Source organism: Formica exsecta, unplaced genomic scaffold (assembly GCF_003651465.1).
Source record: "Formica exsecta isolate Colony F162 unplaced genomic scaffold, ASM365146v1 scaffold72, whole genome shotgun sequence".
Taxonomy (NCBI): Eukaryota; Metazoa; Arthropoda; class Insecta; order Hymenoptera; family Formicidae; genus Formica; species Formica exsecta.
Genome location: NW_021853485.1, coordinates 5,091,050 through 5,105,473, shown reverse-complemented (window position 1 = coordinate 5,105,473; position 14,424 = coordinate 5,091,050). Strand labels below are relative to the sequence as shown.

General features: G+C 31.8%; 3 protein-coding genes across 4 annotated transcripts in view; 2 read left to right on the top strand and 1 right to left on the bottom strand.

Moving 5' to 3' along the window:
- The first annotated feature begins 136 nt into the window (after positions 1–136).
- LOC115243320 (probable ATP-dependent RNA helicase DDX56) lies at positions 137–2,862 on the top strand. The gene is made up of 6 exons (XM_029820198.1): positions 137–355; positions 418–861; positions 961–1,220; positions 1,546–1,738; positions 1,804–2,108; positions 2,275–2,862. The coding sequence occupies exons 1-6, from the start codon at positions 266–268 to the stop codon at positions 2,636–2,638; spliced, it is 1,656 nt and encodes a 551-aa protein (XP_029676058.1). The 5' UTR covers positions 137–265; the 3' UTR covers positions 2,639–2,862.
- Positions 2,863–3,668: 806 nt separating this feature from the next.
- Positions 3,669–7,731, top strand: LOC115243321 (UPF0472 protein C16orf72 homolog). Of its 2 annotated transcripts, XM_029820199.1 has the most exons (5): positions 3,670–4,498; positions 4,773–4,844; positions 5,640–5,811; positions 5,946–6,091; positions 6,342–7,731. In XM_029820199.1, the coding sequence occupies exons 1-5, from the start codon at positions 4,306–4,308 to the stop codon at positions 6,485–6,487; spliced, it is 729 nt and encodes a 242-aa protein (XP_029676059.1). In that variant the 5' UTR covers positions 3,670–4,305; the 3' UTR covers positions 6,488–7,731. The 2 variants fall into 2 exon arrangements, with proteins under 2 accessions (XP_029676061.1, XP_029676059.1); XM_029820201.1 differs by lacking the exon at positions 4,773–4,844 and having other exon boundaries at positions 3,669–4,498.
- Positions 7,732–10,874: 3,143 nt separating this feature from the next.
- The window catches only part of LOC115243406 (Usher syndrome type-1G protein homolog), a 14,809-nt gene continuing 11,259 nt past the window's right edge, over positions 10,875–14,424 (bottom strand). Inside the window, exons 6-7 of the mRNA XM_029820365.1 lie at positions 14,012–14,213; positions 10,875–13,831 (exon numbers count right to left, since the gene is read on the bottom strand). Coding sequence (XP_029676225.1) covers positions 13,584–13,831; positions 14,012–14,213 — 450 coding nt within the window. The 3' untranslated portion in view covers positions 10,875–13,583. The remainder of the gene's footprint in view (positions 13,832–14,011; positions 14,214–14,424) is intronic.

Sequence of the window (14,424 nt, the reverse complement as noted above, 5' to 3'; positions counted from 1 at the left end):
CAAAGATTTCTTTGCACTGGCCGCGTTCAGCAGAGAAAGCACTCAGTTATCGTCTTGTCAACACTCGACGTTGATTCGTTGGTTCTAAAAGTAAGAACCAATCACATTCGATTGCTACTAAGCGGTTTTCTCTGCTGAACGCGGCCATTTATCGTCGCGTTGCTTATCGGTTGCTATGGTGATTTTGCAAGATGGCAGAAACTTGGTGCTGCGCAGAATGTGACGAAATTTGTCCGAGAAGATAGCACACCTTGTTACTTACACCATGGATATGTCTATAAATGAATTAGACGAAGAAGACGAAGTAAAACCGAAAAATTTTCACGAATTGGAATTAGACGACAGGCTATTGAAGGTAATTTGAATAATTTAAAGAATAATTTGAAGAATATGCTAAGAAATAAAAAAATTTTTTAGGCTATTGCAAAACTGAGTTGGACAGAGCCCACATTAATACAAGAAAAAACAATACCTCTGATACTTGAAGGAAAGGATGTCTTAATTAGAGCACGTACAGGTTCAGGCAAAACTGCTGCATTTGCAGTACCACTTATCCAGAAAATATTAGTAAATAAGCGAACACAAAAGAAACAGCAGATTAAGGGTCTTATTGTTGCACCTAGTAAGGAACTGTGCAAGCAAATTTACAATGTCATCATGTGCCTGACTATAAAATGCTATAGAGAAATCAGAGTAATTGACATTAGTCCACAAACAGATTTAAATGCACAGAAACCATTACTCAATGAAATGCCAGATATTATAGTGGTTACACCTGGTCGGTTATTGCAGCATCTAAAAGCAGGAAATTTGATGCTGAAACATAGCCTAGAAACATTAATAATCGATGAAGCTGATCTGGTACATACTTATAATATAAATAATATCATAAATTAAATTGTTCTATTATGTAAGTAGAATCATTTAATGATGCTTAAACTATGCCATTAATTATTTCAGCTCTTTTCATTTGGATATGAAAATGAAATTAAAGCAGTATTAACTTATCTACCAACAGCATACCAAGCAATTTTAGCATCTGCTACATTATCTGAGGATGTCAAAGCCTTGAAAAAATTAGTTCTACACAATCCGGCAATTTTAAAACTAGAGGAGCCACCTTTGGCTCCTCCAACCCAATTAGCTCATTATATTTTGGCTGCAGAGGAAACTGATAAGGCTGCTATTTTATATGCTTTGCTGAAGTTACATTTAATTAGGTAGTATATCTTAACGCAATATTTTAAAAATTGGTTGTATTTTTGAGATAATTTAAAAATCTTATACCTATTGTCTTTTTATTACTCATACTTTTGAGTACAGTTACTTGATACTTGTAGCTAAGATGCTTTATCTCATCTGTTATTTTTAAAGCTTTTTCACATATTTATGTGTTTCAAAAATGCGAGCGATAGAAAAGTGTGACATTCGAAAACCACTTGAAAAATGCAACTAATTTTGAAGTTTTAGATAATATTAGAGCTCCATAATTCTTTCTAATAGAAAATATTTTTCATTTGTAAATAAATTATTTCTTATTATTAGGGGAAAAACCATAATCTTTGTAAATACAGTTGATAGATGTTATAAATTGAAGTTGTTCCTAGAACAATTTGGTATTCCCACTTGTGTCTTAAATTCCGAGTTACCGGCGACTTCGAGATGTAGAGCAGTCTCGCAATTCAATAGTGGCACTTACGACATCATAATAGCATCAGATGAGAAGGCATTAGAAGAGGTAAAAAAATATATATGTTGTAATTAAATTTATATTATATATATCATTATTTTCATTTTTTACAGCCACATATAATAAAAACGAAAAAGGATAAACGAAGGAAAGACAAAGAATCGGGTGTAGCGCGCGGCATCGACTTCCAGTTTGTGTCCAATGTAATCAATTTTGACTATCCATTGGATATAAATTCTTACATACACAGAGCAGGACGCACTGCTCGTGGAAAGAATCAAGGAACTGCCCTTAGTTTTGTAGCGATCAGAGAAAGACCGCTGATGGAGAAAGTAGAAGAGCACTTAAAGTGCATATACAATTGCGAAAATCTATTTAAGACTTATCAATTTAAATTGGAGGAAGTGGAAGGCTTCCGGTATGTACTGCCCAGTTCTTATATATATAACACGTCGTTATAATTGAATTGTAAAACAGTACAAACACACTTTTATTCTTATTGTTATTTGTTTCATTTTTTTATCTCACATAACATTATGTTTTTTTATGCGAATTTATTTCATTCTGTAAAATTATAATTTCAGTTATCGTGCAAAAGATGGTTGGAAAGCTGTTACAAGAATTGCTGTCCGAGAGGCACGATTAAAAGAAATTAGACAGGAAGTTGTAAATTGTGAAAAGTTGAAAAGTTATTTCGAAGATAATCCGCGAGATCTGCAATCATTGCGCCAAGACAAGGCATTACATACTGTGAAACTACAGCCACATTTAAAAGATGTACCTGAATATATAGTACCACCAACTTTAAAAGGTATCATGGGAATAGGGAAAAGAAAAAGAAAATTTGATAGAGATGCTGCATCATCGGGAGCAACGGCTGTCAAATCAAGACATCAAGCTCGCGCGTCAAATCCGTTGATAAGTTTACAAATAGCGACAAAAAAATAATTTTTTGTAAATTAATTCAGTATGCTTTATAAACCTGTTATGATTACACATGATGTATTTATGTATAATCATGCTTACAAAAATTCTACCTGTAAGAACCCTTCTATCTTGCAATATTAGCGTACTGAATTTTATCATACATACCGAATGAATTAAGTTTAGTGTATCTTATAGAGGGAAATAGACAATTCATATCAACTCCATACAATAAAGATAAATAAAAGATAAAGTGATTTGAGAGAGAGAATAAATCTTGGATGATATCTTTGTTCTTTAATTAGCATTTAATTAATCAATCAGGACAAAAGGAGCAAAGATACTTTTATCTTGCTTGGTCAATTAAATGCTACTCAAAGGCCATTGCATGTGAAAAAGTTTATTATAAGGCCGTAAGCAAATCGACCAATCACAATCAAGTATTCTAACAAACTTAACAAGGTTTAATTGTGATTGGTTGATTTGTAGGATTTTCGAACGTACCCCTATACGGAGGAGGGTTATATGGGGACGCTCGTGTTTCACACCAATTGCAAGTATGATTGGAGCGTAGCAAATCACAAACGCAGCCGCGAGCCGCTAGTGTGATTCGGGCTTTAAGCACAATCTTAAGATGTCCTAAATCAATCACAGAGCCGTATTAGCATCTTAAGACATTACTTAAGACGGTCTTGAGATAAGAGCAGACTATGAATACGGGCCTCAGTCTTCTCTCTGTCTACATAAAGATCGAGAATTTATTTCTGAAGTTGGTAACCCTGAAGTCGGAGTTTCGCATTTGTCACCGCGCGAGGTCTCCAATATCAATTCGGAGTTTGGCCGTCACTCCTGCCGACCTTTAATTATATGATATTTCCGATAGACGGAAATCCAAGCAAGAAATTATAACAATAATTAGTGAGTGTGCATACAAAGAGCAAGAATGCGCGATTCACAATCCTGTATGCCCCTTCTGTTGATACGCTGCAGAGGGAGCTAGGGTCTTCGCTTACCATAGAACAGATTTTCTCCAAGTAGGACGCTTGTCATTCGTTCGTCACTTTCCGTGGAAAGTTATCAATCTGGATTTCGTATCGAACAGTATCAAATATGCGTGATTGAGACTGATTGTGCAGATTCCTCGTGATTGAACTGCTAGAGCAAAGCGTAATTGTAATGGCTGCGACTTGACTTTTCTAGGCAGAAGGCACGCGTGTTTGTCATGTTACGTGAAGCAACACGAAGGCAAGAACGAGTGTAAACGAAAAGAGAGAGAACTGTGTATAATAAACTATATAAACTAGATGGACTGTGAAAGAGTGAAACGCGATTAACGCCACTGTGTCGTCGTTATCGTTATCGTTGTCGTTGTCGTCACCGAAGCCTTAATCGCTCATTCGTTCTATCGTAAAACGGTGCAATAGTCGGTTCTTGCATACATATATACATCTACGAGTGTACATACGTGCGTGTGATAGAACTTCTAGGTAGGCGAGGCGTGTTCTCGCGCGCTCTGGTTCTCCCGTCTCCTGCACACGGCGAGGATCACTCTCGCGCGCGTGCGACTCGTGTGAGTAGTGCACGTGTGTGTGCGCGCGCGCGCGCGTGCGTATGTGTTGCGTGTACGTGCGTAAGTGAGTGCATTGAAGTAGCGAGTGAGCGGTGGTGCGTCGATCGCGCGATCGGCAGCGATGAGCGACGACAGGAGCGAGGATGATCCGATAATGGACCTCTGGTACAGCAATTGGGAACAGCAGTGCGTCGAGGCTCTCGAGTCCGAGCCCGATTACGAGAATCAGCTGCACAATGAGAAGGAGCTCTACTCGCAGCAGATGTGGACGAAATTCCAAACCACCGCGTCGGCCATCGCCCAATTGTACAAAGGTGATTCTACGTTCGCAATGATGTATGTATTTCCCGATTTCCTCCTCTATCTTGAAATGCGCGATGGAGTGCCTGAATCATTCGATGACGACCAGTCGCTGTAAACGCGTGGTTATCGTCTCGCGTCACGTCCGTCTCGTCGCGAAGGTTACAAGAACGATCCTTTACGCATGGCGATCTTACAACGTTTCGTTCTCGCAGCTTTTAACAGGCCCGTTTTATACGGATATCGATCCAGGAATATACCTTTAAACCTTTAATTACCATTTTACAGACCGCACGCTGGGCGTCTCATTATGGGTGCCCTTTCAGACCGCCGCTGGTACTGTAACATCGTTATACAAAGGTGCGTGCCCCTCAGTTTTATGATCACCTTTGTCAACAATGACCCCTAGATAAACGCATGGCCATCCCTCCTTTCTCCGTTTTCACCTTCCCTTCCGCCATCTCATTTTCTCGTGCCGTAGCGCTTTAAAGCGTTATATTTTTTATGTTTAATCTTCGTTCGTTTGTATTTTCTCGTTTTTGTTGAAATATGACTTATACTTGAAATATGACCGTCATTTATCAAGCCGCAAATAAGTACCTGTAATGGCTGGCCGCGCTCAGGGTCAGCTGTTACTAATTGTGAACAATAAACGCAATTTTATGATTAATATGATACCGAGAAATTAAAGAACGCTTATGTACTTTTTTATTTTAAGAGGTTTTATTATATATGTAGAATTGAAATATATATATATATAATTTTATCACATTATATATGCAAAGTTAATTTATTTGCATACATTATTAATTCGTTTAAGAAATTATTTTTAGGTTTGTTTAGCAATGTAATTATTAATCATACATTGCAATATCTACATATAAAGATTTTCAACAAGTCACTGTAATGCATCTTATATCAGTTATACTTGTATATATGTTTTTGGCAAACTATTATTATACCTTTTCATATATAGTGGATGTATAATAAAAAAATCGCTGTATAATAGCGTTTTTGCATTCATGTTCATATCACACCACTCTTTTTATTCTTGTAAGCAGAATATGCTATTGAAGTTTGATCACTTGTTTCAGAAATATATTGTGTAAGACTTATTTATATGTGTCTGTAATTAACAAAAAATTGTTTAAACAGATTCAGTGGATTGTATGAGGCGATGCAGTGATCTAGGAGTGGAAATGGGAAAACAAAAACATTGTAAAGAAATAATGAATTGGGCTAGAAAAAAAAGACGTATGATACGCAGGGAAGATCTTCTTGCGTATCTTGCTGGCAAGCCACCACCACCTCGACCGCATCCACATAGGTTTGTCTTCTCTATAGTTTATTTTTAATGTATTATTAAATTGGACTATTGTCCATATTGACACTATTTTATTAAATTAACAAGTAAATGAATAATGTGATTGCTTTTTAAACCAATATGACGCAATGTTACAGAAGTTCACCTAAGCCTCGTATGATGGTGTGCGGTTCTCCATCGTCGCATAGTCAAACGCCAAGTATGGTTATTGCTCCAACACTACCAACAGGCAGTGATCCAGACCCTGAGTTACATACTTTTAGGGAAGCCATTGCATTATCTGGTATATTATTTTCTATCTTTTAATTTAATTTTAAATAATTACACATCTTATAAACTTTTCTACATTTAATGGTTATATTATTTATTTTAAAATTGCAATATATTTATTTAATTTTTTCTATAATATTTATATTGAAATGTGTGTATAGAATTAACAATTAAGATACAATCACATTTAATTAAATATAGAACAGATTTACATAAAACAATATACCTACAATGAAATTTTGCGAAACATTGTATCTTTCCAGGTTCTCCAGTATCTCGACGTAGCGGAAGACAAGCCGAATTGTCGGCTTTTATTAACAACGAATTGGCTCGGCATCATAAACGACCCGCTTCGCATGACGTAGATATGGGATCACCCACGCACAAACGTACGCGTACTACACTGTAACGGCGCGCGATACATATGGTAGCTTTACTCCCTCGCTCCCTGTTGATTAATCGACCCGACTAATGACTAATAACTCAACTCTCCTCTACATAACTCCCGGTTATATGTTAATCATTGGAGGAAACCGGTAGTGGTTCACACTGCCAGGTAAGTACATTTGTATGTATCTCCAGTAGCTTCTGCTGCCGATCTCGATTTATATCACGTTCAAAATTATTTAACTTCTTAAAGCTATATTTGTACAGTTAGTTCTGACCGACGCATATAATTTAAAATAATTTAAATATAGAGACCCAAGCTATATATATATATGTATATATAGTATATATTTGTGGGATGTTTATTTTGGCAATATATTGGCAAAATAATAGTTTACACACATGCCAAACGTTTTTATTTTCAATTATATTAGATTTTATCAAAATTTAGAAACTATATATTATATATATGTATTTTTTGTCTTTGTGTATATAAAATCACAGAAACGAGAGCGCATAAACTGTTATGTATAAAATATTATGTTACGACTTAATATTATTTAAAATGCCCATGCATGATGATTAGTTCAACTTTTCATGTGCAAAAGTTTGTATCATCAGAATCATCATATTATTGATCTGTAAATCAATCTAATAGAAGAATTACGAGCAAATGTGTGACGCTAATTGAAATGTTAAATCTATATAAATTAAATTTATACATATATTGATATGTATATTCAAATTTGCAGTGAATAATAAGTATCTTGATATTTGTCAATCAATTTTGTTGCCTTCTTATAAACAGTCGAAATTTTTAATGAAACAAAGAATATTTTTATGCTATTTCAGAATTAATAAGCACAATTTATGGCAAAATAAAAAAGGGAAAAGATATTATTGTAAAATATTTGTTTTTGCATTAAAGTTCCTAGTTTTTTCACTGATGTTATATTGAATTGTGATGTCAGCAATGAAAAATCATGCAATTTTTTTTCTTTGACTACACTGAAATAGATTAATTTTTTGTATGTTACCACTCGCACTTGCTATAGATTGGTAAAATATATTGAAGGCTTTTCGATTCGTGGATTAATAAAAATAGCCATAAATCTTGGCTAATCATAAGATATATTTTCGTTGAGAATGTAAAACACAGATGAGTTATATACAATATATATATATTTACTAATAAAAAAAATAGTTTTTACAGTAATAGAGAGAATAGTGATTATAGTATAATATTCTACTATTAGTAGAATAGTATATATATATAATAAATATAAAATAGTAGTTTTTAGTAATAATAATATTTCATTAATATTTTATTGAATATAAGTGGTGGTATACAAAAAATTAATTTATTTTGACATATGCAAGAAAAAAGATTTTATTTTTTTTTAATAAATTCATGTTTTTTGTTTCTAAAATCATGATTTAATGTGGCTATAGTGGTAAAATAGGGGCCTTGAACATGTTTTTAAGTTGCTCATTATATAATATTGATTTTAGATAATAACAAATTATAATAGTATGATTCATATACACAAAACTTTCGATTCTTGTTACATTTCAAGTTTTGTTTAACAATTATCAAAATTGATTAATCTATTCTCATATTGAAGTATTTCTGAATGTATAGTAAATTTGAGCCTCTATTATTTATATATATAATACAAGTAATATATATACATACCATCTTTTTTTTGTTTGCTGTTCATTTATTTATAAATTCTTTGCATTTTTTTCTACACTATGCTCTCATTTCATCAAGTGCATTATCATGGATGGAAATTATCATTGCCCGATTTTTTGGTTTCAATTTGTGGTCAGACTCTTATGTTATTGAAATGATTATGAAGTCAAAATTACAAGATTATAGTATTGATATTTCCAGAGAGAAATATAGAATATTAAAAATATTTAATAAAACATTCATTTCTCAACTCTATATGAAAAGCGCTAGTTATGAATATAACGAAAATATAATCGATAATATCTCTTAAAGAGATCTCACTGAGAGAAAAGAGGGAGTCTTGATTATGATAAACCAAATTTCTAATATAAGTATTTCAAATATGACAAGCAAGATGGAGGGGGCAAAATAAAAGACGGTAGGCATGTGTAACTGATCTATTATAATAAATCAATATCAATATAGCGAGGAAAAAGTGATGCGATAGTATAAATTTGATTTATTTTCTTTGTTGAAAAAAGAAGAGATCGTCAAAAAGATACCAAGCTTTTTACATCTCAAACAAAGTCTACGTTAATATAAACAATAGATTTAACACTCCATAGCTCCATAAGGACGTGTTCACTCAATAAAAACTTATATATACGTAGACTTTGTTAGGATAAATAAGATAATGGTTCCAATATATGTATACATGTATATAGATATATAGCAGTGTATTTTATTAAACAAAAAAAAGAACGCTTAACGATTGTGCGTTTAATGTTTTGTGCCAGAGAGTGAGAGCCCCACACATATGCCCAATATGAAAGCGGTTGATTGTAAATGTACATTATTTCTAGCTAATATATCTCATATTGCTTTCATGTATTCTCACAGATTTTTAAAAATCGATTTACATTATACGACAATTACACGACAAAAACTGTCATGTATTCACACATACCATATATAAGAGACATGACAATAGTAATTTTTATTTTGATTTTAATTTAGAAAATAAAATTGGTTAAAAATGTTTAAAAATAAACTTTGGTCATAAAAGAGATTTGATCTTATGTGATTCTTTATTGAATGAAGAAGAGAAAGAAAGATCAAAACAACATCGATTTTGGGGTTCATCAGATGTTAAAAAGAAGAAAAGTTTTAAAATTTCCAATATCATATTATTTATTATTTATTATTTTTGAATTACTAAACAAATGATGAAATAAAATTTTATAAATATTTCTCAGAATTAACAATTTACATTACTATTTTACTTTAAAATTATATGTGTGTGATCTCACAAAACAATATTCAATCATCGAAGAAGCTTTAATAGAAAACCACAACATAAAATTACACATATTTCTCAGATTTTTTTATATAAAAGCAAAGAGCCTACCATTTTCGTACTTAAATTATCGTGTCTGAAGTCATTTACATTATTAGGCAATGATACGTGATACGACAAAATATTCTCTTCAATTGATATCCAAAACGTCATGTTCTCTCTGTCTTTATCTTTAAATATTATTGCCGATTTAACGCATATGTTTATATACGTCACAAAAAAGAAAAAAAAATATTTTTGTCGTATTGTGTCATGCTATACTATGTTGTGCCGTATCGTGATATGTCGTATAATGTGCATCAATTTTAAAGCTGCTGGTCCATTATTAAATTATATGACATCTGAAATGAGAAATAATATATATTAATCATATAATTTTTTTTATGAAAAATATCAAAATAAATTACTTTTTTGGTATGCCATCGCGTCTGATAATATAAATTGATAAAATATATTAAAGATATATTGATAAAATATGTTAAAGATATATTAAAAATATATTTTTTCTGTTTTGCAGATTAATAAATAGTTCTAAATCTTAACTAATTAAATCTAATTAAGTCAAAAGTTTCTCATTAGAAATGTATGTGAAGGACACATGCAGATGAGTTATACATGCATTTATCAATAATAGAAAAATTTTTGTTTTATCAGTCCATATTTTTTTGAACGCATATATATGCAAGAAGAAGCTAATTAATTTAGACGCATTCCATAAAAAGATTCACATGTGATTTCTCATTTCTGATGATATAATTAAATATGGTTGCAATAAGAAAACAGGAGCCTTGACTGCAAACCAATCAATAGAATTGCTATTCGCGTTAATGAATTCGTTATGATTTGATTTATAAATACAAAATTTACTTTTATCGCTTAATCTGTCTGTAATAGTCATCGTTCTCTGAAAATTACATTGGAGTCGATCCCGATTTCGTTTCTTCGTAAGATTATTCGAGCGTCATTCACATAAAAGGAGCAAAAATTGTTCAGTTGTAAATATAGCATATGCTAATTATGATAAACATAGATATATTGCTAATAATTAATATCATTACTAGTATTAACTACTATGCGATAGCTTTAACAATGATATTTATCAATGATATCGTGCGATCGGCAGTTAATAAAATGTCGAGGGCTTTACCCTCAATTACATTTTTCTGGACGAGGTTGACGATGCGTCAATTTCGCGTCAGTGAGAACATACAGCAACCGTGGAGAATTTATTTTTTTGCGAACGAGCCATTTACATGTCTATTGTACATGCAGATGATGGAAGGAAGGTATTGCTTTCACGATAATGTAAAAAGACCAATTGAAAAATTTGTACGTTTGCATTGTTCTTAAGACGTTTCTTCCTTCCATCTGATTTCAGTTGTTGAAAACATTTTCTGTGTAAATGTCGTTCTTTTCGTAACTCTATGATAGAAGAAAGTAATACATTACTTAGGTATATATTGTATGTGAAGATGCCATACTTAGGTACACTTTATCCATAAGCGAGCACACCAAATTCGACGAAGTGATGTCGAAGCAACTCTACAAACGCACCGATCTGTTTTCGTTTCCGTTCCATGTATTCGTGATACTTAATTGCATAATTAAAACATCTGTTCTTGATCGGTTAATATTTATTTGGAAAAAAATATATACTGTCGAGAGTTATTTTCTCAAGTCATATTTACGAATACCAGTGGAGGATACGGTAGAGAATTATTCTTTTATTTACTTATAGCTTCTTACTCTCTTTACTTCCGAGAATTACTTACAAATTGAGATCGATGATAATTATATACTCCTTTTTTCATTAGCGAGTAGATGACTCGAACATTAATGGATTTCATCGATGTAATTGGCATTTTCCCATCTTGCGTAATAAACCACCAGCGCGTACGAGACGACACTTTGAGATCAGCGAAAAAATTTTCCCACATGTGAGGAGCTTTCCCTTTCTCATGGAAGAATTATCTCGTCGGAAATCTGTGGGCCATTATAAGATAATATATCTACAGATACAATGCGTCGAGCAAATTTGAAATTAAAATGGTTTTGTTGATTAAGCTATAATGAAATTTAGATACAAGAAACAAATACGTGTTATGTAATTCTGAAAAATTATATTTTAAAAATTGTTTGTTAAAAATCGGTTTTTGATATATTTAATATAAAATTATAATTTAATAAAATTCGATAGTTTCGACAAACGAAGTTTGTACGGAATTGTGTTAAGCCAACTTGATATAAGAGATATTTATGTCAAAATGCGAAAAAAATATCTTTTTATGTTTATGAGTATAACGATATATTTATACGAAAATATGTAAATGTATAATAATATAATGATGAAGAGACACGCGTTTAATAGATGTCTCTAAGAAACACAAAATACATATACTTGAGAATATAACGAAATCAATATACAAAACCTCTTCTCCCCCGATGTAATAGTATATTCATAAGCTAAAAACCGGAGATGAAGAGAGTGAGGAGGAATCACTTCGTGTATTATATTATTCACAATTATATTGTATTTCGTACATTCATGACGCGTAGAAACGTATAAACATACGTTTGACGAACGTAAGGCACCAAAAAATTTACGAGTCTATTCTTCTTTGCTTCTTTTATTATTCCGATGCACATTACTGCAAGTTGCATTGGTGCACTTTTGCGAGAATGAGTGTACATGAGACTTGCACGAATATAACGTCTTGATCAAACATGAATACATGTGTTCATAACAAGGCGTGAAATGGTGCTGTTACTTTCTTGCGAACATAAGAAGCTTGTATATTTTTGCGCCTCTTGTTTGTAAGATAATCATTTACAAATAAATCACGAGAGAAAGAAACTCCTCGTGGTCGTTTTCTTGCCCACGTTATGATTATGATATATTTTTTTCTGTTTATGTGAATAGTGACTATCATGTTTGCATATATACATACTTTATTGTTATATATTCATTTTGTACATTTTTATTGTTATACATTTATTTTGTACAACAAGGTGTACATTTTGTACATCTTGTGCTATTTGTGGATATAATACGCATCATACATGATGTTACGAAGTTAATATGTATAATACTGTAATCTAATTTATATCTTAGTAATTATCAATACTCTTTCGTTTATATTTGAGATATGATTATAAAAATCAAATTTTACTACACAATTACTGTCATTCAATAGATCATCAGATTATTTGAAAGATAATCAATATTTATCATCTATTGTTATTGTTGCTTACTTTTTTTTTTAATAATTGCGCTTCACACATAAATGATAGAAAGTGTAAGTCTTGATTATACACAGTATAAAGTTCGTCAGTAATATCTAAAATATTCTAATGTCTGATTTTTTCGTAAATGATTTAATACAAATAATTAATGTTTAATTAATTATTGTAAATATTTAAGATTTCATATATAATGATGTAGTATGTAAATCTAGAGTATATGTAAAGCTGATGTTGAGTATTAGCAACATCATTGGCATTACATTTTATGGCAGTATATGTTGAATTTTTGTTTCCTTTCTATTATGGCATAAACTGTATTCTATTCTTATTTAGTGATCAAGTGCTTAGCTCTCTTTTTTTCTTTTCCTGATTTTCAATATTTTTTGACGATAATTTATGATTATTATAATCATATGTAATTTAGTCTCCAATAAGATTATTTAAATTTAGTATCTTATATGGTATTGATGGAGAAAAATATATGTTGATAGTAAATAAACTATAAAAACTACAAGACACAAAAGACTTCGATATTAAGATTATCCTGATATGTGATAAAAATTATACAGATATACTGCTAAATATATAATAGCGCTACCAATGTATGATTCAAGTAATTGTATAATTGAATAATTTTTAATTTTTTTTCTTTTTTTAAATGTTTTTTTATATGATTAGTTCGATAAATTTTCACAAAATTTTTTAATATTCCATATTTAGAATTTCAAAATTTTTATTTTTGCATAAATCAATTAATAACTACTTGTTATACATTAGTATATGGACGGATAATTTCATCGACGGAAGTAATATTCTTTATGGCTAATGAAACATACTCTTTGCTTATAGTCTACTGTCCTTGATAATGCTCTCCGGCATGCTCAGTGCTTTTTTCCGGTTTGCGATTGCATTCGTGAGTTTCCGTCTAGGACCGAGTGGAAGTTTGAGGGCTGCTATATCAGTTTCGGTGAGCAGCATTAGAGCCTCCAGATCGATTTGCTCTGATTCCAGGATAGATTGTATGGACGTGAGATTATTGGCGACTAAAAATCTCTGCAAAGGTGTCCATTCCTCGTCTGTTTCTTCACTTTCTGTTCACAGATAAATTTAACAATGTGATATCCCGTTCTTGCAGACAAGACGTAGCAAGAACAAAGGAGGATAATAGATCATCACGTCGCTTCTTACAGAACATAAATTATCTATGCAGAGAACATTGTGTTATATAATAATATTTCCATTATACTTTGTGTAAAGTTTGTTCAACTTGCCTGAAAGCAGATCCTCGTCCCACGAACTTTGCCTGCGTGCCAAACTGCCAGCACTTCCTATACTGATCTCTTCGTTGTGTCCATTTGGACTAAATTTGTTACTGTTTATGGATCCATTTGTCGAACCATTTCCAGAAAGATTGCTGTTTTGTAATTGAACGTCCATCTGCGTGACCGGCAGGTTGTCCAGCGTAGATGTTATCTATTAATAAAAATGACAATTCTAATATAATGAATGTATAAAAAGTTGGTTAATTTTCTTGTCATTTTATCATTTTTAGTCTATTTTAATCTATTATTTAATTTAATGTAAACGATAAATATTTGTATTTCTATAGTGTAATCATTTAAAAAATTGCGTTCGAGTATTTCCACAATGATTCTCAGAATGATTTTCGCAACTCATATTTCTT

Bases quoted from the DNA above. Each gene is read 5' to 3' on its own strand.
- LOC115243321 (XM_029820199.1), top strand. From the start codon at position 4,306: ATGAGCGACGACAGGAGCGAGGATGATCCGATAATGGACCTCTGGTAC. The intron at 5,812-5,945 runs GTTTGTCTTCTC...GCAATGTTACAG, and splicing joins CCTCGACCGCATCCACATAG to AAGTTCACCTAAGCCTCGTA. The intron at 6,092-6,341 runs GTATATTATTTT...GTATCTTTCCAG, and splicing joins GGAAGCCATTGCATTATCTG to GTTCTCCAGTATCTCGACGT.
- LOC115243320 (XM_029820198.1), top strand. From the start codon at position 266: ATGGATATGTCTATAAATGAATTAGACGAAGAAGACGAAGTAAAACCG. The intron at 1,221-1,545 runs GTAGTATATCTT...TCTTATTATTAG, and splicing joins CTGAAGTTACATTTAATTAG to GGGAAAAACCATAATCTTTG. The intron at 2,109-2,274 runs GTATGTACTGCC...TTATAATTTCAG, and splicing joins GAGGAAGTGGAAGGCTTCCG to TTATCGTGCAAAAGATGGTT.